This window comes from Epinephelus moara, chromosome 7, assembly GCF_006386435.1.
Source record: "Epinephelus moara isolate mb chromosome 7, YSFRI_EMoa_1.0, whole genome shotgun sequence".
NCBI classification, from domain to species: domain Eukaryota; kingdom Metazoa; phylum Chordata; class Actinopteri; order Perciformes; family Serranidae; genus Epinephelus; species Epinephelus moara.
In genome coordinates this window covers 8305544-8330113 of record NC_065512.1, presented here as the reverse complement: position 1 = coordinate 8330113, position 24570 = coordinate 8305544, and the positions used below count along the sequence as shown (strand labels likewise).

At 40.3% G+C, this 24570-nt stretch overlaps 1 protein-coding gene across 2 annotated transcripts in view; it reads right to left on the bottom strand.

The window, feature by feature from the left end:
• Positions 1-24570, bottom strand: part of tbx15 (T-box transcription factor 15) — a 58619-nt gene that overhangs the window by 17146 nt on the left and 16903 nt on the right. For both annotated transcript variants that reach the window (XM_050049203.1, XM_050049204.1), the window contains exons 4-5: positions 14499-14670; positions 792-959 (exon numbers count right to left, since the gene is read on the bottom strand). In XM_050049203.1, coding sequence (XP_049905160.1) covers positions 792-959; positions 14499-14670 — 340 coding nt within the window. The remainder of the gene's footprint in view (positions 1-791; positions 960-14498; positions 14671-24570) is intronic.

Below are 24570 nucleotides of genomic sequence, written 5' to 3'. Positions count from 1 at the left end.
TCAAATTTGTGGGGCAACTGAGCAGTGGCATCTAGCGAGGAGGTTGCAGATGGCAACCAACATAAACTTCTCCTGTGTGCCATGCGAGTTGGAGACCTACGGCGTCCAAAACGGTAATGTGAATGGCACTATCTAGAGCTAGCTAGAAACAACATGGCAGGCTCCATAGAAGAGGACCTGCTCCACATTTTTTAGGTGATTATAAAATTGATCATAGCGTTAGTTAGCGTTAGGACACGATGCCAAGCTCAGCTCACATCCCAGCTCCATCAGCTGATCTCAAACAGCCCAATCAACTGATGGAGCAGCTGATTGATGGAAGGGAGTCAGCTGATACATCCCATGATTCCTTTCTATGCAATCAATTGGTGAATCTCATTCAGGGCGCCCTATTTAAACTGCTCTGGCCTGCCTACTGTTGCTGCTTCCTCTGCAAGCTGCTTTACAACCAGCCTCCACCCCAGCTCCTCCTTTTCATGCTGTGTCTGACGAATCAATGTCATTTCTGTTTGTCATTGTTGCTGCTCTGTTCTGTTCCTGGAGGTCTTTGCTGCTGCTCTCCCTGCCTTAGGCTTTCCATGTAGACGCATGGAAGGGCAGAGAGTATGCTCTCTCCGTGTTATGGCTTTCCATGTAGACGGGTGGAAGAGGGTCTTTGACTGATTTAATGACAACATACTTATGCATACTGCATAAAATTCCTGCCATTATATCGATCTAAATCCTGCACACTGGACCTTTAAGGTGTTTTTTTTCCTGTAAGGAAATAATAATGATAATAATAGTAACACCTGTTGGTTCTGGTAGGCAGTGACGGTGGTGAAGACGGTCTCAGGAAAGCTGAAGGTCTTGACTCCCTCCCCGCTGGGCACCGGCTTGTTTTGAGACAGTTCGCTGCTGAAGTCCTTCCTGATGACATGAACACGAGGCTGATACTTGTGCATGGAGTGCAGGATGATCTGAAAAATAGGAAAGGGAAAAGGGTGAATGTTGTTGTACAAATATCTTTGAAAAGACATTTGGAAAATAAGCACAAATGATGACGGACATCTTCCAATTTGAGTTTGAAGTTTTAGTGACCGCAGGCGAAATCCCATTTAAATTTGCATTAATCTGTTTTTGCTTGATGTCCAGAGAAAACACAGAATGTACAGACTCTAATGTGTCTTTAGTGGAACAGTGACAAGTTACATACACAGAGGGATGTCAAACTTCTGACAGTGGTTTTGGGTTTCAGTGAGGATTGGGCCTGTAGTTGTGAAGGATTATGGGTTAGGAAGTGGATTTGGTGAATGAGGGCCCTCATGAGTTTAGTGATGTCTCACAAATCTGTGTGTGCTTGTGGGATTTGTGCCTCTAAACTTTCCAAAACACAAAACTTGAAGCCTCTGCCTTCAATTTCCCTCTCAGCAAACACATAATACATGCAAGTCCTTTGTAGCATCAATTAGCGCGACTGCTCCTCCTTAGGGCCACGTGACACGAAGCGGAAACTGAGTTCACACTGCGATGACGCTCGCCGCAGGGCCAAGGATTATTTCACAGCAGAAGGGAGGCGTCAGGCGGTGTCGGCCCCAGCCTCGCCTCGGGGCCTCGGTCTGCTCTTGATTAATCTGAGAGTGAGAAAACCTACACAGAGCCAAACACCCCAGACCAACAGAGGGGGTCATTTCAAACCAGGCCTGTGGGGGGAACAGCTACATTTAACGTTCCAGACCTCAAATCGCACGCATGCCGCACAGAGACGATGACTGGGCTGATGGAGATACACACAGATGGATGCTGTAATCTGTGATCCATGTTTTTAAACATTTTGTCTCCATCTGTGCTGCTCAGGGTTCGTTTCTGTGGTGTTTGGCGCTCTGTGCTCAGAGATCCGCTGTCGGTGGTGGTGGACTGTGACTAAATACCTTTAGTTCAGTAAAAATCTGAGATACTAATAATTTATTTACTACTTTATACTTCAACTTCACCACATCTCAGAGGGATATGTTGCATTTTCTTACTCCACTACATTCATTTGACATGAATAGTCACTAGTTAAAAACATACGATATGATGTAGTACCTTATTACTAATCTACCCAGTGGTAGGGGTGACCAGGGCTGGTTGGCACACAGTTATTCTTTGGTCTTCTGAGGGTTACAACCTGGTCTCACACCAAAGTCGTCGAAATCTTGGCACTTGGGCAGTGACTTGTGGTTTCAGACAAAGCTGTCCTTTAACATTGGCAGGACACACAGCTGGTCACTGTAATAGTTTAATGGTGCTCTGTGATGGCAGGGGGAAATATGGTGGGACAAGAACAAAAGTTAAGGCGGCGAAAGTCCAAATGAGGCAGACAGGAGGGGTGGTGGATGGGTCCAACAAACACAGACTTTCACCAGTGCCAGAGGTGTTGGCGTCCTTTAAGATTATAAACCCAAGCCCCGTTCTTTTTTTTCCTAAACCTAACCACGTGCGTTAGTTGATAAAGTAAAAAAAAAAAAGTCAACTCGCCGTGTCTTACCGACGTAGTGTATTTATTTTGAAAGAGACTGTATGCAAAGCAGAAGTGCATCTTGATAGAAGACAATGCATGTAACAGGCAGAACTTCACACGGTGTCCCAGAACATTTAACAACCAACACACCCAGGGTACCTTGCACGCTGTATGTGGACGTGGAAAGTCGATGACCAACCATCAATATGTGACGAGGTCGGAGTGAGAATGTGTTGAAGGTTAAGATTTTATAAAACTGTTTTAGATAGAGACATTAGAAATGTACCACTTTTAGTTAATGGACAAAGAAATTAGCTACATTTTGAAATCAAATTTGAAAATCTGTGATGAGTGATGGCAGCTGGCAAACATAATTACAACCCTGTGATGGGGCTGGTTGGCACAAATGCACCGCATGCCTCTAATCACAAATCACCTAATTCTAGAAAACATTTCGTACATCAAAACATATTTATTTATAGCTGAGACCTTATTCTTTTATTTACTGCTGGCTATCGTATTCTGACATAAATTATGGCAGAGAAATACGGCACAGAGTGAAAAACGTTCCAACCAACCCTGGTCTCTACAAAGTACCTAAAACATTAACCAATTTCAGGGTCATTTTCTGCACAGCAGTGAATTTTTATGCAACAATTTAGGGTGGACAGTAATTTAGAAAAATACAAGATTAAGGCTACAGGTGACGATTCAAAATATAATGAAATACAATGCGGTAAGGCTCTCAGACATTATGTCATTTTTAAATATCTATTTTTCTGTGCAAGGGTGCAGCTTTTGTGTAATCGTTGGGGGAACACATATCAGAAATCAGAAATCAGATACACTTAACTGATCCCCGAGGGGAAATTTTGATTTGTTACAGTCACTCCAACGAAAAGAATAGAGAATTAAAAGAAGTAAGAACAAGAGTATGAACTATAAAGCAATAAAATAAAATGAAAATGTATAATAAAATTAAAAAAAACAGAATGTGCATTATGCTACAGTGTTTAACAATAGTACTTAAGATATAAAACTATTAAAAATAAAATATATATCGTCACTGTGCTGAAGCTCTAAGTGTAGAAAAGAATCAACAAGAATAGAATAAAAGTAAACGTAAATATGTGCAGTTATGTGCATGATAAAGTCGTATACTGAAAAATATTACAGCAGTTAAAATTATTGCACCCAATTGTTACTTATAATTTATAAATTCAGACGGTGACTACAGTCCAGATGCCAGTCGTCTGACTCAGAGCACTGACACTCTGAGGGAGGAGTTGTGCAGGTTTATGGCCACAGGCAGGAACGACTTCCTGTGGCGCTCTGTGGTGCATCTTGGGGGAAATGAGTCTGTCACTGAATGTGAAACACTCTGTACACTGGTAATTTTTTATGCACCAGTTTGTGCCTTTTCTGTGATGTAAATGTCTTTTTTAAAAAGTCCTCTGCTACTTTCATGTTTTTTATTGGGGGGGACAAATGCACATGTTCTACATATTGAGGGCGATGGGTCCCCTGTGTCGGGACACTGCAGCCGCAGCCGTACGCCTGTGGCTGTGGTGTCTCATTTCTCTGGTGCTCAGGAGATGTTGCGCAAAATCATGTTTCCTCAAAGAAATAAATGTCTCCAGGCTGCATGTGTCAGCATCAGTTTTACAAGAGAGGCAAGAGATGCGTTAAAATTTTGTGGGATTTTTTTCCTGCCACTGTTTTTTTTTTTTCTTGGTAAAACAGCGTTTTTAAAAATGGAACGCATAAAGTCCTTTTCAAAGTAAAAGTTTTGATCAGTGTAATGACTGCAGATCAGTCTCTTCGTGTTCTTTCCATTGCTGTGAAAGGACACCTCACTTCCTGTGTGTCAGATTATTTTTGCCAGAAAAACCTGCCAGACAACAAGTGGTTAAACAGTGAATAGAGGAGCTTTCATGAAGTGGATACAGGTTGGAACACAGTCATGTTTCAGCGATAGAGATTTCAAAACACACACACACACACTCACACTCACACACACTCTCACACAGCTGCCTTACAGCCCAGAGGATTCATGCTTCTAGTCCCCAGTCGGCCTGAGGTGATGCAAAGCCACGCTGAACCCAGAACAAACGGCTCAGAGGCCAGCCAGAGGACATCAGCTGACAGTTGTTCACGCTCAAATACAATTAGGCTAAATAAGTGATGTTTTCATTTTCATGGTAAGTAATGACGTCCTTTTAACCCCCTTTTTAAAAAATCATCTGGACATTCACACCCGAGAGACACCAGCACGTCCCGCGTGTAACAGATGTATCTCCATGAAGTCAAATCAAATCACATTTTGTTTATAAACCACATTTTACACAGCGGTGTGGCCTAAATTGATTTTCAAACATGGTTAAAAAGTCTTGAATGAAAAACTCAACGATCAAAGCAATAATTATTTCATCTGTGAAATTATATCTTGTTACAGCCAAGAACGATGGGACTCTCACTGGAGGTCAGCAGCAGAGACCGTATTAGCTGTGTGTGAGCAGGACTACGTGCATTAAGTCCAGTAATGTGCTAAAGTTCAAACTCAAGGTACTTTTACTTTACTTGAGTGTTTTTATACTTGACTGTAATACTACATTTAAACTTTTCCAAAGCCAGTGGAAACCATGTATCTCCAGATGTGTTGATGTGTGTGTTTGTGATAAACTGAAGAACTGTGTTTCTTTATGTGTTGAGAAATTTCTTTTACTTCTTCAGCTGAATAAACTCCCTCCTGGATCAGCATCGTCACAAAGCTGAAAACAGAGCTGTTTTTCTGACACCATGAAAAGTCGACTTTTCAGAGATACAGATATAGTATGTGGTTCTCACAGGACAGAAAAACTACCACCATACACTCATAGAAATAAGGCTTCTAAAGAGCTCCTCTCTACCCGTTTACCCAGGGTACCTTGCATGAAGTGAAACGTACCCTGGGTGTGTTGGTAGTTGATGTTCTGGGACGCCGTGTCAAGTTCTGCCTGTTACATGCATTGTCTTCTTTCAAAATACACTTCTGTTTTCACAAGAAATTTACCGATTACATACAGTCTCTTTCAAAATAAAAGCACTACGTCTGTACAACACAGAGAGGCGACTTTTTTTTCCTTCAACAACAAATGCACATGGTTGGGTTGAGGAAAAAAATAACAGGGTTTGGCTTTAGAAACTTACGGGAAGCAAACAACAGCCTCCCGGGTGAAAGTGGGTGTTTGTTGGACCCATCCACCACACCTCCCATCCGCCCTACTCAGACCTCCACCATCTTAAATTTTGCTCTTGTCTTGTCGTGTTTCCCTGATGCCACCGGGCGCTGTTAAACAGTAACAGCAACCAGTGTGTCTGACGCCAGAAGTCACTGTCCAAGTGCCAGTTTTTGATGACTTTGGAGTGAGACAAGGTTACTACAGAGGGTTCTGGTTGGAAGAGGTCCCTGTAAAACCTCTCATACCCCTTTCCAACCAACATGGAATGGTTCCCACACCAAATTTTGAACAGCTCGGAGCATTTCAACTAAACCCAAAAAGTTGGTTCCCTGCTAAATCAAACAGTAGTGGGTTTTAATTGACCTGAAGTGCAAACCAAGATAACACCGGTGGGCGTATCATATTGTACGAGTTGGAAAGTGAGGTTGGAGAAAGCAATGATAGAGACGTTAAGTAAGGAATTATCACAACAAAAAGAGTGTGCAGTGGTCTCATTGATCGCTGGTCTGTGTTTGTTTTTGGATAGAAACAATTTCTGGACAAAAGTTTGCAGGTAAGCAGTGCGATCCACCATCTTGCTACTACTGTTTACTTGCAGTGTGTGTTGTGCAATAATCTTAATTGATGACATATCCTTGATTAGTATGGTTCAGATCAAAATTGCTGGAAACAAGGGCTTGTTTTTTAGATAGATCCAAGAGTCCTGAATGGTACCAATTTAAGAACCAGAGCTAATTTGGTGGTAAAGCCATATAATAGGGTGTTCTGGGTAGAACCTTTCACAGATGGTTGTAGGTATGTCCCTCTTTGTTGGGTTCTAGTTATCACCTTTATTCTTAGGAGTGTGAGGTGGTCCTATAGAATATGATGCACTGCTGTAGATTAAACCACCCAACAGTATATAAAGGAGTTAAATCGAGCACAACCTTTAATATCTACAGCAGGAAAATGCAACATACACATTAATGCAGCAGTAATATGAATCCAAAAACATCAGATACAATAGTATGATTACTTAAACTTTTCATACTGTCAGTAATATGCAGATATACTAATGTGCTTTTTACTTCTGTAAAGTTTTGAATGCAGGACTTTAACAAAGGCGTCTTATTGTACTTTTACTCAAGTAAAGGATCTGAGGACTTCCTCCACCACAGAGCTTGGCTACAAGGAGTCACATGACACATCTCTGAAAGGTCAGATTCACTCAGCTGAACAAAAACAGACAAATGTTCAGAGCAGACACACGCAGAAAATCCTTCAGCTGCGTTCTGAGCGATCTCACACAACAGCACTGACACATTATGATGCAACGCATCATTAACAACAAACAGAGCAACTATGAAACACAAGAGAAGAAACAGAAGAAATGTTTTGGCCAGTTCAGCGTGCTTCAGTGTTTTATTAGGTTTTCCCATAGACTGGCGAGGACAGACAGGAAATATACGACAGGCGAGAGTGACAGTGTGAGGCGGATATGAACCCACGAGAATGAAGCCGGAGGCAAACGAGTCCGACCACACGACGACGCGTCCAAAGACAAAGCCTTTAAAAGTGCTGCTGGCTCATAGTGCTCAAGCTACTTGATTGTTTTTCAGTTGATGTGTGACAGAGAACACAAAGTCAGGGTGCAAATGTCGACTACAGCAGCTGGGTTTTTACTTTTCCTTTTAAATTCAGCACCACATTGACAAAAGGAAGTATTCAGATCCAACAGTGCAAAAATAATCCATTACAATAAATATCCTGAGTTTTATTAAAGTTTTATTTCAGTGATTTCTTACTCGCCTGGATTATTGTAATGCACTTCATGCTGGTATCAGCCAGAGCTCCTTTCACTGACTCCAACTGGTGCAGAACGCTGCTTCCTGACTTCTTAACACATTACTCCTATGCTAGCCAATTTACACTGGCTGCACATTATGTTCTGTATTGATTTTAATATGTTAATGATCACTTTTAAAGCATTAAAGGTCTACAGGTAGGATTAGCAGAAATGGAATATAATAAGTATGTTTTCTTTAGCGTAAAATCACCAGGTAATAAGAATTATTGTGTTTTCTTTACCTTAGAATGAGTCGTTTATATCTATATAGGGAGAATGGCCTCGTCCACGGTGATCACCATGTTTCTACAGGGGCCCAGAACGGACAAACCAAACACTGGCTCTAGATAGGGCCATTCGTATTTTCTCACTGTGACAAGAGCTTTGGTATAATATGAATTTTTTAGAAGTGAAACTGCTTCATTCAGTGTTTTACAAATTTAAATCACCTCCTCTGTTTGTTTTGGAGAGGAAAAGACCTCTGTAGATAATTCAGCTCCTGGTTAAAACCTCCTGAACGTCCAGATCTTAAGTTATCAGAGGAAAAAGGTGAGCTCACATTAGCAGGTGCTGGGCAAGCAGCCCTTCTGTGACGTGCCAAACAACGTGGGAGAAACACTGATTTGTAATGTTACACTGCTTTATCCAGTGTTTTTACTGGTTTTACTCACCAGGGGTGTCATTTATAAAAGAGTGCGTAGGATCCATACTAAATTTGTACATACAGACAAAAGCCAAAAATGGTGTGCGCCAAAAATTATTTGACAATTTCTAGGCCTCCCCTTCATCATCATCTGTTTTGCCAGTTTCCCATCTCTAAAATGTTGGTTTTTCCTATTAAGCCTGTTTTAATAGATCACAACTTTTGCGTGGGAAATGTCATACGCCTCCTGAATCTTACACACTGCTCCATTAAATGACCTTCATCCAAATTATATTAAGATTTATTGACCCTCTACGTGCCTTGGTGTTCTCTTAGATTATTGGATGCAGCTCTGCTGGTTGTTCCTCAATCTCGGCACAATTTTCATCACATATGAAACGGGGTTTGGGGGGGTCCTTTGCCAGAAATTTTGAGAACCAACATTTACTTTCCTGCATTGTGGTGATTTTTTTGCACCAATTTGTGACGTAAATGTCTTGCTTTTTTTCCAAATAAAAGTCCTCTGCTACTGTCATGTGTTATTGGGGGAAACAAATGCACATGTTGGAAATATTGAGGGGACGTGTCCCTTGCGTCCCCCCTAAAATCTACACTTATACAATCAATCAGTTATCAACAGGTATGTGTCATAATTTATAAACTGATCATTTACTTTGTATGAAAATTTTAATCTGCACAGGACCTAGTATATTTCCTTCTGGAGTGGGGTAGAAGTATAAAGTAGACAGTTTACAAGTATTTACAGCCCGTAAAAAGTTTATGTTTCTTTCTTTTTAAAAATATTTTTACTATGAATGCTGTGGTTGTACAAATATCCTGAAAAGTTAGAACAGTTTTAGTTCATGCAGTTGAGAGTTTTTTTTGTTTGTTTGTTTGTTTGTTTTTTAGCTGCCATCATGCACTGATCAAGACTTTATCATACTTGAGGGTTTTTTTCTGATTTTATTTTGTCTTGTTGCTTATTTAGCCATGAATATTTAGTGTTAATGTAATGTTGAAAAATTCTGTCTGCCTGTGATCGTAATAATTAAAAATAAATAAATAAAACACCTGTAAAGTAACAGTGTTTCTCAGTTGAACTTTTAGTGCCATCACTATATTGAAAGTGTTTAATAATAATACTTTAGGAAAAATATGTAAAATAACAGCGTTTCTCTGCAAAACCTTAGAAGTTTGGTAAATAATTTTTTTTTGCACTTTATTTCAAGTAGAATATTTTACTTTAATTTTACAATTTGAGAGCTTTGACCATTTCTTTTTACTTTTTTAATTAATTAATTGATTTTATTTTACAGTGCATGCTTTAAGTACAGTACCACTTTCTCTGCTTGTTTTTTTAAAACACCAAAGGAGGGAGCAACTCCTAAATGTTTTAATTAGAAGACTGTTTTTAACAAGTAAAATTGTCACTTTAATGACACGCGGGTTTCATTAAACTGCAGTCAACAGTTAAACCTGCAAACCTCATCACAAAATGACACACCAGTGGAGGCCCTGTTTATCAGTCTGGATGACAATGAGCCGTCTCAGACATAATAAATATGTTTTTCTCTCACAGATTCTGCTTCTGTTGTACGCCGTGACGTCTGATGATTCATTACATGTCCATGGTGTCTGTTTCTGATGAGGCAGACATTTCACGACACCACAAGTCAGGAGGATGAGCGAGAAGCGGTAAGGTTTTCCCACACAGGAAGCTCCAAAATTAATTTCCTTTGGCCTCTGAAACCCTCCAGGGAAACAAAAGCCCTTAACTGAGCAGCAGGAGAGGAAAGACAGCCTCCCCTCACCCTGAATCCTCGCCCACGAACAATCCATATGTTATTACATTTGTCACCGCTGAGCTGATGTGATCATCTGCAGAGCTGTGACAGAGCGGGAACCTGCCAGCCGCGCAGGACGCCGCCATTTTGTCAGAGCGCTGGAAACATCACCACACCGCTGCTCTAATCTTCTGGCAGCTCCGGCGAGCTCTGAGAGGAAATTGATTTGTAGCAGCTCCTCATGCTCTTTTCAACAATATCTGTAGCAATCAAAGGCTCTAAAATAGCTTGACAGTCATGACACTGCGCCATCTTCCACTGTTTCAATACTCAAAGGAGAGCTGGGACACTCAAAGACTTCGCTATTAATTCAATATGCTTTAATTTCCCCAGAAGACAGAATAAAACTGAAATTGATGTTCTGAGTAGCTTTACTTTGCAGAAAACATCATATAAGTGCAGCTTTGATTTATGAGATTTAATTTCCCTGAGAGTCGCCTTTTTCAGATTTTAATGGTCTTTAAATTCTATACTTTGCACAAGTTTAGTTTAATATCTGTAACCGACATTTGAGATGAAATATTCAGTGACACTTCAGTGCTTCTCGGTGTTCTCATTATCCACACACCATTACCTCATCCAGTTTAAGTGGAGTCGGTAATAAATATACTTGGACTGTGAGCTTAAATGAGCTCTGCTTTCGTCCTTATAGCTGCGTTAATCAATTTCTGGGGGGCGTAAAAACATCAAAACAAGCAGACAGCAACCTTATCTTTGGGCTTTTGAAGACGTTTTAGCTAACGTATTAGTAAGCAATTGCCTACTGACACATTCATCAGACATCCCAGCACAGTCGCCAGAAGAAAATGTTGGCATTATACGTTTATATTTATGTACAGTACATGTGTTTTTTAGTGACCTGTTGATATGTTTTCACCGGGGATCGTGCCACAAGAGGTGGTTGTTTTTTACTGAGACAACACTGCATTTCCTGCCATGATGGTGCCATGAAACGCAGTTGTTCTTTAGAGTCATCGCTGCATTTCAAGCCGATATTTAGTCACCAAACATGGGTATGTTTTAGCATCTGTCACTGTGTTTTCCACTGGGGATAGTTCCATGAAACACAGTCGTATTTAGACATCACTGCTTTTCCAGCTGGGATGGTGCAACGAAAAGCAGCTGTTGTTTTAGAGAGTCATCACCGCATTTCCAGCGGCTATTTAGTCGCCAAACATGGGTATATTTTGGCAACCTGTCACTGTGTTTCCCGTTGGGATTGTGCCATGAAAAGCAGCTGTTTTTTAGGGAGTCATTGCTGCATTTCCAGTGGATTTTTAGTCATCAAACATGGGTATATTTTAGCGACCCATCACCGTGTTTCCACCAGGAATAGGCCATGAAAAGCAGTTGCTTTTAACAAGATATCATTGTATTTCCAGCAGGGATAGTGCAACAAAAAGCGATGTTTTTAGTGAGTCATTGCTGCGTTTCCCGTGGATTTTTAACCACCAAGCGTGGGTTTTGTTTAGTGATCTGTCGCTGTGTTTCCACCGGGGAAGTGCCTTAAAAAGAAGAGGGTTGTTGCTGTGTTTCCTGCCAGTATAGTGCCACAGAAAGCGATTGTTCTTTAATGAGACATCAGTGTGATTTAAGCCAGGATTGTGCCACCAAAAGTGGGTATTTCAAGCCCAAACATGACCTTTTCCTGACCATAATCAAGTAGGTTTTGTGCCTGAATCTAACCACACATTAACCACAATGCAATGTTTCAATGTATCTGCAACATAATAATGAACAAATGTTACGTATCTGTGGTTTGCAGAAACATACAATGCCAACATTTATTCCAGCAACTGGGTGGAACATCAAGCAACTTTAGTGACCACTTGAAGTTAATGCTCTGATGTGGTCTCACCAACTCCTGACATAAAATAACAACATCTTTAAGTTGCTAATGTCAGGTTGCCGTTCATGTTTACCAGCTACACATTAACTGTACAGATGGTTTATCAGAGCTCTTGAGCTGGAAACGGTTTACCACAGGGGTTGCAGCAGACAATTAAACTTTCTATAAGTTCTACAAATATTATATTAATTTTAACACTTGGCTGAATGTGTTTTTGCTTTCATTCTAGGTTTAAACATAAGGAGCCAATCAAAGCTAATAATCAAAAGCTAATACAGATTTCTTCCACCTAATATTGCCTCTTTCCCATGAAACCCATTTCTAACTATAGAGAAGCATAAAGTGCAAATAAGGGACTCACTTCAGCTTGCTGCCCACTTGCTGATTATACATAAGGAAGGCAGTAAATCTAACAAATTGTGGTCTAACTTGTTGCATTGCAGTTAAGTATTTCACCTATGAAACCGACATTACACTTTAAGAGTGGCCAAGAACCAATAAGAGACTTACTTTAGTTCACCACCTCTGTTACCGACTGGCTGCAGGCGAGGCCGTAAATCACCCAGACTGTGGTCAGACTTAAATTTTAGCTCAGTGGTGTGGCTGCTGGAGCGTACTACAAATCAAATTCAATCATTAAGTGCCTTTAACGAAACCGTTTCATTACAAAATGCTCTACAGGGCCATGAAGGAAATGAATATTATATATTAAAACAAGGGCATGGGTTCAAATCCCAGACCTCTAATATCTCTCCACGCTAATCCTCAAACCTAATAATATTCAGTCAGGGTGGACCATCTTCAAACAGAAATGAGTGTGGGAGGGCAGAATGTGGCAGAGCACACTGTCATGTACTGCAGAAAAGCAGTCTCGCGGCTCTGTGACTCATGAAAGCATGAAGTCCGTGAAGTACCGCGTCAACTTTCCTTTCAAGCAAAAGCATCAAAAACATTTCAGCCCAGAAAAAAGACCTCACAGCTCCAACCGTGCGTTCATCTCTACAGCACCATGAAGTGACATGAAGTATGAAGCACAAAAATTAAATAAATGAATCACAGCTTGAAGCCAAAGTGTTTCAGCTGAAATATCTGTCGTCTTTCTTACAGGATCCCATGCAGGGTGAGCAATTTATATTTAAAGTCTTGACATCTGATTGGTCTGGAGGTCTACAGGGTTTTAACATGATGCAACAGCTGTGTTAAAAATGTGTTCAATTTAAATGGTTTAATCAATTAACCTCAATGTTGGTGAAGTATCTGCATGAACAAGTAACATATGAAGAGGGAAAAAGTAAGCACTAAAGCTGTCCATCCATCCATTTTCATCCACTCATCCAGGCCTGGGTCGCAGGGCCAGCAGGCCAACCAAAGCACCCCAGGTGTCCCTCTCTCCAGCAACGCTTTCCAGCTCCTCCTGGGGGACCCCAAGGCGTTCCCAGGCCAGATGAGATATGTAATCCCTCCAGTATGTTCAGGGTCTGCCCTGGGGCCTCCTACCAGTGGGACGTGCCCAGAACACCTCTAACAGGAGGTGCCCAGGAGGATCCTGATCAGATGCCTGAACTACCTCAACTGACCCCTTTTGAGGCGAAGGAGCAGCGACTCTACTCCGAGCTCCCTCCCGCTGTCCAGGAATGATATAAACCTTCAACCCAAAATCAAGAACACACATTTTTCCTCTTACCTGTAGTGCTATTTCAAAACATTTTCATTCCCAGCTCGTTAAATATGGCAGCTTGGTCAGTGGCCCTGCACTTTAAACTACGACAGTCCAGGTACCCCTCTGGTGGCAGTTTTGAACACATGAAGAAATGGACATTTATTCAGCCTGTGTTTGCTGGTTTGAATAAATACCATGGTTGTCCTGCAGTTAAAACCTGCAGTTTATTGTCTGAACTCAACACACCCAAGGAAGCATCAACTGTGGAAAGTGCATCATCTAGGTCAGGCCGGGTGAAACATCTCTGTAGTTGCAAGTAATAGGCTTAGCTCCTACAATGAGTATGTTACTTTACAACTGTGTCACATGACGTACGCCATTAACTACGTTATGTGGCTGGAAAAACTTAAGTTGACTTTGGTTTTACATGGAACATGAACACCGGTCTCCTGGGTGAAAGTCCAGTATGTGTTTGAAAATCCACCACCTCTCCCTCCTTCTGTACTTGGACTTTTTTTCTCTTGTAAGCATTATTGCCATGGAAGGGATTATGCAGGAGTCATATGAAAGGTTGGTGTGTCTCATACAGATACTATAAGGTGCCCTGTGTGTTGGTAAAAGAAGCCAAGGGCCATTGACCAAGCTGCTGTATTTAAGGCCCTGGGAATGAGAGCGAGTTGGCTGTTCACCAAAACAATATAGAATCTTGAGAAACACTCCTACACGTAAGAGGAAAAATGTGTATGTTTGATTTTGGGGTGAACTTTCTTTAAAAGAATCATTCTCATTTTATTATTTACCGTTTGCTGTTCATGTTACAAGAGTAACATTATGTATATGTATATATTACATACATATACATTACATATGTATATGTAATATGGTCTTGAGTCATATAAAGATACAAAGATGCCGTAACAAAATGTTCACATTTGCAGAATTCAGTTGTGAAGATAAGAGAAGAGGTCCCTTACATGTCCCTGGTCGTCCAGCTCGTTGTTGGTGAGTTTGAGCTTGTCGAAGCTGACCACCTGCCTCATCCAGGTGTCTCCTGAGGCCAGAGAGTCCGGGTGGATGTAGGCCCGCGGAGGCACCGGGGAGTCTGCATTACCCGCCACCATCCACTTGGAGCTGTGGTACACGTACCTGGAAGACAAGACAGAGAGACTAGATTACACACCAGTTTAATGCAGTGACTGAAAAGAAACCTTATACATTTAACAAGTAGATGTTTCTGTGAAACTTTACAGACTATTTCTAAAGTGAGGTTTATAACATGACAAGAGCTCTTAACGATTCATTACGTGGTGGTGGGCACAAAATGTTAAACTGCATACTGGCAATAAGATAACATTTCAAATGCAAGGTTTATACGGGACATAAGTGATGTAAACTAATGTATTTTGCACAGTTACACAAAGTCCACGAAGTTATGTAACTACACTGACGCTTGGGACACAAACAGTGATCTTCTGGTTGAAAGTCCATGTTTGTTTGACCCATCAACCTCCCCTCCTTCCTGCTGTATTCATATATGCAGATTATGATCCAACGGGTCCTGGGCCTGGACACGTAGAAGGTCCCCCTCTCCCCACCCCCCACCCCCAGGCAGGTACAACATGCTGTTGTTTCTCCCCAGTCCTACAGTTGAAGTTGTATAGATAAACTGATGGGATTAGGGGTTAATTTAGCTCCAACGTTAGGTACGGAGACAAAAACAGACAGAGCTTTTTGTCTGTACTTTGTGTTTATTTGTCTGTATTTGTCACGTTTTCTGAAAGCTTACGAATACGGACAAAATGGAGTAGTACCACAGGAGATCGTGGAGGCACTGTAGCAAATTTCAAGCTAGGTACAACCATGGATGACAAAGACATTTAAATATCTAGGGCTGCCCTCAAATAGTCAACCAAACGTTAGCCGTTTATTCCAGTAATTCCAGGTTAAAAAACTGAATGCTTGAGTGTAGTATATAGTGTTGCAAATATCTTACGAATACTTGAAGATCCTTGTTGAAGAATTTGCAGGAAGATCAGCTGAATCACCAGAATGTTAGTTATTTAATTGTAAAGCACAATGCCATCATACAACATTCATTTTTCTCCTCTGCATAGATCACTCAGATTTTTTACGCTAACCAAGTTTTTATTCCACAGGAGGTTTGAACAATCCGCAGGACTAACATTCCCTCATCACTTCCCTGTTTTGAAAACCCATTTGAATCTCTGAGGTCGCTTCAGGGTTGAACGGGTTATAATAAAGGCCGTTTGGATTTCAACAGGGCCGGATTGCCTCTGATTTTTTCACTCTGCTCGCTCTGGAAAACAAACTCCAAACACTCGGCCACGTTGCCACAACACCGGCTTTAGGGAACTCATCTGTTGTTTCTTCATTGTGCTTGAAATTTTCTAAGAAGAGCAACATAAAATATCCCATATGCAGTCACACACTCGGCTGCATAGTTTCAATTAAACACAGCCATAATATTTGATGATGTTGTGTGAGTTTGGAGCGTCGGGGCGTCCCACTCATTAAACAGCAGGGAGAGAGAAGAAAGAAACTGACTTTTACCCCCAAGTCCACAAACTGCCGGTCAACACAGTATGCACTGTTTAAAAAATAAAATTAAAGACAAAAGGCAGAGAAAGGAAAGAATGAAAGAGAAAAAGAAGAAATAAAAATGCAAGAAAGGAAGAAACAATACAGAAATGCATGGACAGAGAGAGTACAGAAAGTCAGACAAAGTCATGAAGACAGATAGAGAAAGTGAGTGAGATGAAAAGTGGATGGATAGAGAGATATAAAGAAACGAGAGAGAGAAACACAGAATGGGAGGTCGGGGTTGAGAGTAAGTGGAGGAGTGCGAGTGTAAAGCACAGCTGTTTGCCTTTAGTTCTGGCCCTGCGCTCAGTTGAAAGTGTTTTATCTGCAGCGTCTCTGCCAAAGTCATCACTCACTCCTGAAACATGGACAGAACTCTCATTTGGTCCTTTTGTTATTGCCTCCAAGGGCTGCACCACCCCTTTACACACACATACACGCACTCTATATATATATGTGTATATGAGTGCATTTAAACTCAAGCAAAACATACATGCTCAACCTCTCCACCACAAAACACACAGCTCACACATACACATATTTAAAAAGCATCGGGGCATTTCTAGAGATGTTGGCAAACACACCCTCAGGCCACCATATTGGAGGTAAAGTTAGCTCTATGTGACTGTGAGCTGCTTTTCTGACATTACATTCGTAAACTGCTCAAAACAGAGCCGCCAGATTAGCTCTTTATTGGTCAGTACACACAAATTTTTTTCAGATGCGCCGCAATCTCTCATGGCTTCCTGTAGAGAGATTATACTACAGTCCAATAAACTTTTAAAGGAATATCTTACATAATTAGCCTGGTGAGACCATCCTGATGACTTCAGCTCAACATTCTGTTTCGCTGTATCAGTCTGGACTCTGTGCCCCCTTTGTAGTCATTTTGTGTCTCCTTGTGGTCATTTTGTGTCTCTTTGTAGTAATTGTAGTCATTCTATGTCTCCTTGTGGCCATTTTGTGTCTCTTTGTAGTAATTGTGGTCATTTTGTGTCACTTTGTAGTAATTGTAGTCATTTTGTGTCTCCTTGTGGTCATTTTGTGTCTCTTTGTAGTCATTTGGTGTCTCCTTGTGGTCATTTTGTGTCTCTTTGTAGTCATTTTGTGTCTCCTTGTGGTCATTTTGTGTCTCTTTGTAGTAATTGTAGTCATTCTATGTCTCCTTGTGGCCATTTTGTGTCTCTTTGTAGTCATTTTGTGTCTCCTTGCTGTCATTTTGTGTCTCCTTGCTGTCATTTTGTGTCTCTAGTCATTTTGTGTCTCTTTGAAGTAATTTTGTGTCTCCTTGTAGTCATTCTATGTCTTCTTGTGGCCATTTTGTGTCTCTTTGTAGTCATTTTGTGTCTCCTTGCTGTCATTTTGTGTCTCCTTGCTGTCATTTTGTGTCTCTTTGTAGTCATTTTGTGTCTCCTTGTGGTCATTTTGTGTGTCTTTGAAGTAATTTTGTGTCTCCTTGTGGTCATTTTGTGTCTCTTTGTAGTCATTTTGTGTCTCCTTATGGCCATTTTGTGTCTCTTTAGTCATTTTGTGTGTCCTTGTGGTCATTTTGTGTCTCTTTGAAGTCATTTTGTGTCTCCTTGTGGCCATTTTGTGTCTCTTTGAAGTAATTTTGTGTCTCCTTGTAGTCATTCTATGTCTCCTTGTGGCCATTTTGTGTCTCCTTGTGGCCATTTTGTGTCTCTTTGTAGTCATTTTGTGTCTCCTTGTGGCCATTTTGTGTCTCTTTAGTCATTTTGTGTGTCCTTGTGGTCCTTTTGTGTCTCTTTGAAGTCATTTTGTGTCTCCTTGTGGCCATTTTGTGTCTCTTTGTACTCATTTTGTGTCTCCTTGCTTGTCATTTTGTGTCTCTTTGTAGTCATTTTGTGTCTCCTTGCTGTCATTTTGTGTCTCTTTGTAGTCATTTTGTGTCTCCTTGTGGTCATTTTGTGTCTCCTTGATGTCATTTTGTGTCTCTTTGTAGTCATTTTGTGTCTCCTTGTGGTCATTTTGTGTCTCTTTAGTCATTTTGTGTCTCCTTGATGTCATTTTGTGTGCCTTTGTAGTCTCGTTGTGGTCATTTTGTGTCTCTGTCTCTGTAGGCAGCAGGAGTTCTTTCAACCTCTGCAAATTATAAATCAAAATGAAGCTTTGAACCTGTTGTTTTTAACTGTGCGTGCTCACTTCCTCCATTTAAAAACAATCTGTCAAAATATTGAGAAAAAAAAGTTGTACCTTTATTTTAGTCAATATTCATCTGTTACAGTTGTAATATGCTGTATAAGTTTCATGGAATTTGAACCCCACTACCACCCTATATATTTACATTTATTTACATATTCATTTTCAGGATTTATTTTATAGCCATATCTATTTATTTAAAAGAACAAAACTGATGAAGACTACAGTATGAGGCAGCAAAAAATATTTTATATCTAATTAGAATTATATTTTTTGCATGTGTAAAAATACAACACATTGTATTTTGGGACTTATTGCATCATCAAGGACTCACCGTCGTTGCTGAACTCTTTATTTATATGTTTTTATGTACTTTGTTGCCAGAGAAACATCAAACAACACTTATGGAGGAATATTAAACTCTTAAAGAGGTTTTTCATATTGGACTTGGATTCATTTAATCAAAAGTTTTCTTAAGTGGTTTGGACTTTGGAGACCAGAAACAATTTGTAGGCTACATCTGCAAATGGTCTTTGCTAACAGCCTAATGTCTGATGCACTTAACAAAACCACAACCAAAAGCTTTACTAGTGTTTCTCCTTTTTTTCTGTCCTGCTTGTTGCACAACACAAAATGTTGTCATCACACATCCATTTTTCACCAGAACTCCATGGTCGCACAAGATTTGTTAATAAGCCCAAGAAACTTTTTTTTAAAATGTTAATTTATTACTGTTTTTTGTTCTGTTATAAATAAAGATTAAAACGAAACTTTGCGACACAACCAACAGCCCTTATTGGCAGAAGTGTAGACTGTGGGGGGGGCAACGCAGGGGACATGTTCTGTTCAATATTTAGAGCATGTGCATTTGTCAAACTCTCAATAAAAACATGAAAGTAGAGGAGGACTTTTAAAAGACACTTCCACCATAAATTGATGCAGAAAAGGTACAAATTGGGGCATAAAAGCCCTGTTTCCACCGAGCAATACGGTTCAGTTCTGTGCCGTCCCCATGTTTGGTCCCCCTCTGTTGGGGTACCTAGCACACAGATCTGGTACTAAAAGGCGGAGCTGTGAACACTGCAGTCTGATTGGTCAGTAGAGGAAGGTCACTCTGCTCAGGGCTGAGTTGTGGCTGGTTGGCTAGTGGAGGAACCCCAAATCCACTGTTTTATACATGTCCCCCCCAATGTGGAAACGAAACCTACACCTTGGCTTATACCTCTGATATATATCTCGACTGTCAATGGTGCTGTGTTTCTGCATTTCCCATAAGTCACAGTGTGGCCTCTCCTGACAGATTATTCCTTAAATTCCATCTTTGTGTTCCTCTGTGTGCTCTTTTATTTCGCTGGTAAGACATGCAAGTTGTCGCTGCTCATGCTGAGTTTATTTCAAACAACCTGGAAATGAGAAACACACACTTCCTGTGTGTCAGGACAGAGCGACCACACAGCAAGTGTTGCATTGTGAAATGGCAACCCAGTGTAGGTCGAGTCAGTTTTATCAATACAGCAAAAAATATGCCAAACTATAAATATGCCTAAAGTTGCTTCACAGTCTGTCCTTAAACCTTTGATAAGGAAAAACTGCCCCACAAAGTTCTGTTACTAAGGTGGTGTATAACTTAAAATATAGAGATGTATGAAAATGTCTTTGCTTCCTGTTAAATGAACTACAAAAAAAAACACTTAGCTAGCTACTCCACATTTTTACTATCTCTAATACCAAGCACACACCTCCACACAGAGCTCTGACTTTTGACCTTAACGCACACACACACTCACACGAACATCCACAAATGGTGCCAGGCGTTTCTGTAATTTCCTGTTTGGAGTGCTGTTTAGGGTTACGCTCAGCATAGCAGGGAAAGTGTTAAAGAAGGAGGAAACTTTAGCCCCAAACAGGACTGGAAATCTGATTAGTCCCCCTGCTTTCATCTTTCATAAATCTGCCATCTGGCACCGGCACGATCAATAAAGACTGGACTTTATGTGACACTCTTACAGGACAGATGGGGGTGTGTGTGTGTGTGTGTGTGTGTGTGACGGGACGAGGAGGAGGAGGAGGAGCTGGGAGGGGAGGGGGTGCTTTCCCTTCTCAGCCAACACCAAACCACACAGCTGACACAACCAAACTGCAATGCTCACTCTACGTCTCTCTTTCTTTCTCTCACATACACACAACTGCACTCACTGGGACAAACGTGTTTGACTCACACCTAGAAACACGTACACTAATCGTCAATGTGTGTGTGCGTTCTCAGCTCATCAATCACACGCATACTCTACTACAGATAGGCATGCACATAAAAACACACATATACACACATTTACACACTTGCCAGACCCAGGCTGTATCTTGGGTTACTGAACTGACAGAGTATTACTATTGAATTCAGGGTTGATTTGTGTGTGTGTTCTGAGTTTGTGAGAGAAGACCAACAGCTTTGTGTGACCATGTTTATTGGAGTCTTAAACTTATGAGGACCAAATGTCCTCACACAAAGACAGATTAATTCTACATCGAGCCAGTTTCAGACGAGGATTAGTGTTTACAGGATTCATATTCTAAAAAGATTAGGATGAAGCTGGTTTAGTTTTGGGGTTGAGATCAGTGCTGTATCTCAATTCGGATGCTTCCATGTAGTACACATTGTACGCTATGTACTTATTTGAGTAGTGCATGAATTTCGATAGGTTGGCGTTGTCTCAAATCAAACACGGCTTTTGTGCACCTATTGGAAAAGACAACTGCAATATTTGGCTCCTTCGTTTTCTTCAAAATTTTTCTTAGCTTTTAAATTTGTTTTATTATTGTTTTTATTATGGCAAATTTATTTTTATAGTTCTATTTTCATGCACTTTGTAACCTTGTTTAGATAAGGGCTTTATGAATAAATTTTTAATTTAATTTTTCTTTTTATTTTATATTTTTCATTTTATTCTATATTTTTCCATTTTATTTTATTTTATTTTATTTTATGGCTAATTGCAAACGGATGGAACATTACAACCATTTGACCATAAAAAAAATCAGGTTTAGGGTTTGTTAGCTACTGAACATTGGTGTTTTTTAGTGACCTGTTGCTATGTTTTCAAGAAGTGGTTGTTTTTTTTATTGTGACATCACTGCAATTCCAGCCGGGATGGTGCCATGAAAGGCAGTTGTTTTTTAGACAGTCATTGCTGCATTTAGTCACCAAACATGGATATATTTTTGCAACCTGTCACAGTGTTTCAAACGGGGATAGTGGCGTGAAAAGCAGTTGTTTTTTAATGACACATCGCTGCGTTTTAAGCCAGGATTGTGCAACCAAAAGTGGGTATATTAAGCCCAAACGTGATCTTTTCCTAACCACAACCAATTGATTTTTGTGCCTAAACCTAACCACATCTTAACCACAGCATAGTTCAAATGTTAAGTTACACTGCTACATAATATTGTACAAATGTAATGTATTTGTGGTTAGCAGAAACATACAGTGCCAACATGTTTTCTGGAAATGTCACGGCAAAGCATACCGCTCATCCTCCACTTCCCCACTGGTTAACACCATTAGCTCTGTCAGCACTGTCGTTATGGTAAGCAGTGTTTACACAGTTAGCACCATTAGCTGCCAGCTCAGCCACCTCCACGTGGAGAGCTATGTGCAGACAACCTGACTCAAACTCAGAATTATAGACATGCTCTAAGTGTCATATAGAGCTCCTTTAGGATCAGATTTAGGCTAGGTTAAGGTGTGGGTTAGGGTGACGGCGAGGTTTGAATCAGGGGTTCCGGGAGTGACCGTGTTGTCCTCACATGTATAGAAACTTAAATGCTCACTCTTGAGAATGTGCTTCCGATTTTGTTTGAGTGTTCTTCTACTGTATATCTGGACTTATGAGGACCAAATGTCCTCACAGAGATAGATAAAGAAGAAACGTCTCTTAATCTGACGTAATTTTTCCAGTCCTTAACTTTACATAGGTCCAGTTCAATCTTAGAACTAGAGTTCATTGAATTAATGTTTTAAGTACATCACCTAAATGACAGTGTAAATGCTTGTAGATGTGTTTGTGTGTGTTTTATCCCTTATGAATATGTGTGTGTGTGTGTGTGTGTGTGTGTGTGTGTTGAAGCAGAACTGCAACATGCTCTGACACACAGTTAAAGGAATGAGGTATGTTTGAAGAGCCAGACAGCCCCCACGCTCAGCGGCTTGAGCTGGGAGCAAACCGAACGACTGTCCACATAAAAGCAGTGTAATATATGGAGATTTAATGAGCGTGGTACCAATGAGACGTTCCTAAAGAGGGGCAGGGAGCCCAAGTAAAGCAAGTCGATTCCAATAAAGACCGTATTTCCAGACCCCAAGCTCCCTGGGCCCGTGAGACACACCAGTGACAGCTCCCAGCTCAGTTTGCAAGGACTGTGGTAAATTCCCAAGCCAGGAAGAAAATCCTATTTAATTTTACAAGATCTTTTGGCCTCTAAAAATCCTCCATGATGTCTTGGTTCGCTGGTGGGAGAGCAGGAGAGGCGGCAGGGCAGAACGCCTGCTATGCTCCGGTGGAAAACTTTATATTAATAAACAACAGTATGAAATGAAGGAAGCTCAGCTCACTCGCTTTATTTATGTTGTTTGTTTTTATGCAGACAAACCTGCTTTGTGTCAGAAATAAATCTGCCTTGACATGACGAGGGGGGGAAGAGCCTTTTTTCTGTTTCCTTCTGAGATGACAGGGTTGTGTTTTGCCCAGAGAGAGGGGATGTATCTGTGGCGTGCTGAGCCTTTAATCAGATATTCACTCTCACATAACAATGCATGAAAACAAAACTTAGCCTCCCTGTAAACATGTTTTATGTCATTCAAATTTCTGCTTTAAAATGTGCTCACCAGCTGCAAAGAGAGGCCTTTAAGACACTGCTGGTACACTTGATACACTACTGAACACACACACACACACACACACACAGACACACACACACACACACACACACACGACTTAACTGACCCTGTTAGACAACTGTGTTAAAAGATGAGTCTCTATGTGACGTCTCCTGAAGTCAATTTTGAAGGATATATGTGTTTTCCACAGATAGTTCGATATGTCAGCTGTTACTGAGCTTCACTGCAGTTTTTTTTGTGATCAGTTGTTTTTTGTTTATCTTAGTTTTCATTATTTTTTTTTTATCATTTCTCCTCATTTCCCTTGTTGCCTTCCCCCTGATCCCCTCCACCCTGCGACCCCCTAAATCCTGACAAGGACAGACCATAGTACCGGAGCTGCAAACGCTAGTAGCTTAGTTAAGTAAGGCAGATATTGCCTAACAATTATAATTGCCATCATAATTATTAGCACCATTGTTACTATTAATTGCAACCCCGAAAGACATGGACTTAGAACAAGCACAAACCAAAAACCATGCAGAAAAAGAGAGAAAATAATTAAATAAATAAAATTTAATTAAAATAAAATAAAATAAAATGAAATAAATACAATTTAATTAAAATAAAATAAAATAAATAAAATACAATTTAATTAAAATAAAATAAAATAAAAAAAACAAAAATTTAATTAAAATAAATAAATATTAATAATAAATAAAATATAGTAATAATAAAGACACATCCCTTCTCTTATTTCATTCATTCCAGCCCCATCCCTTTGCCAGCCAGGAATCCAATGACCATTAAAAACCAGGAATTAAATTCATATGCCAATGTCCACATCATCCATGATGATATCCGCAGAAATAGCCGTGAGGATACATAAAATATATGTATACATATAGTTTACATAAGATATATTTATAACATTCCAAGCAGGTAAGACAGGAGCAAACACAGCTGATAAATAAGAATAACTGCAGATACTATATCAAAGGAGATATCTTTTCCTAAGTCTTTGACCAACAAATGATATCATGTGTCTCAGCATAATGTAGACGTGCTGTAAAAAGCTCTAGCTGTGCAGAGGAGAGCTAATCACTCACCGACAGCGCACGTACCATCCTTTCAGCAGCTGTTAAAGCAGCTTTATCGCAGGATTCAATTCTGTACTCTCAATTTTGATTGTGAGAGGAAACTTGTCTGCATTTGCATGAAATATGAGTGTCATTACATTTGAACTAGATAAGTCTGGTGACATTTTATATTTTTCTTATTGTCAGAAAATCCCATATTTTATTTCTCTGTGAGACGTCGTTATCCAACGATCAGACGCTCTTCAGTGAGCCGCTGAGTGACACGTTCCTTCATTGACACACTGTAGTTTATTTTGGAACATTCACTGTCCT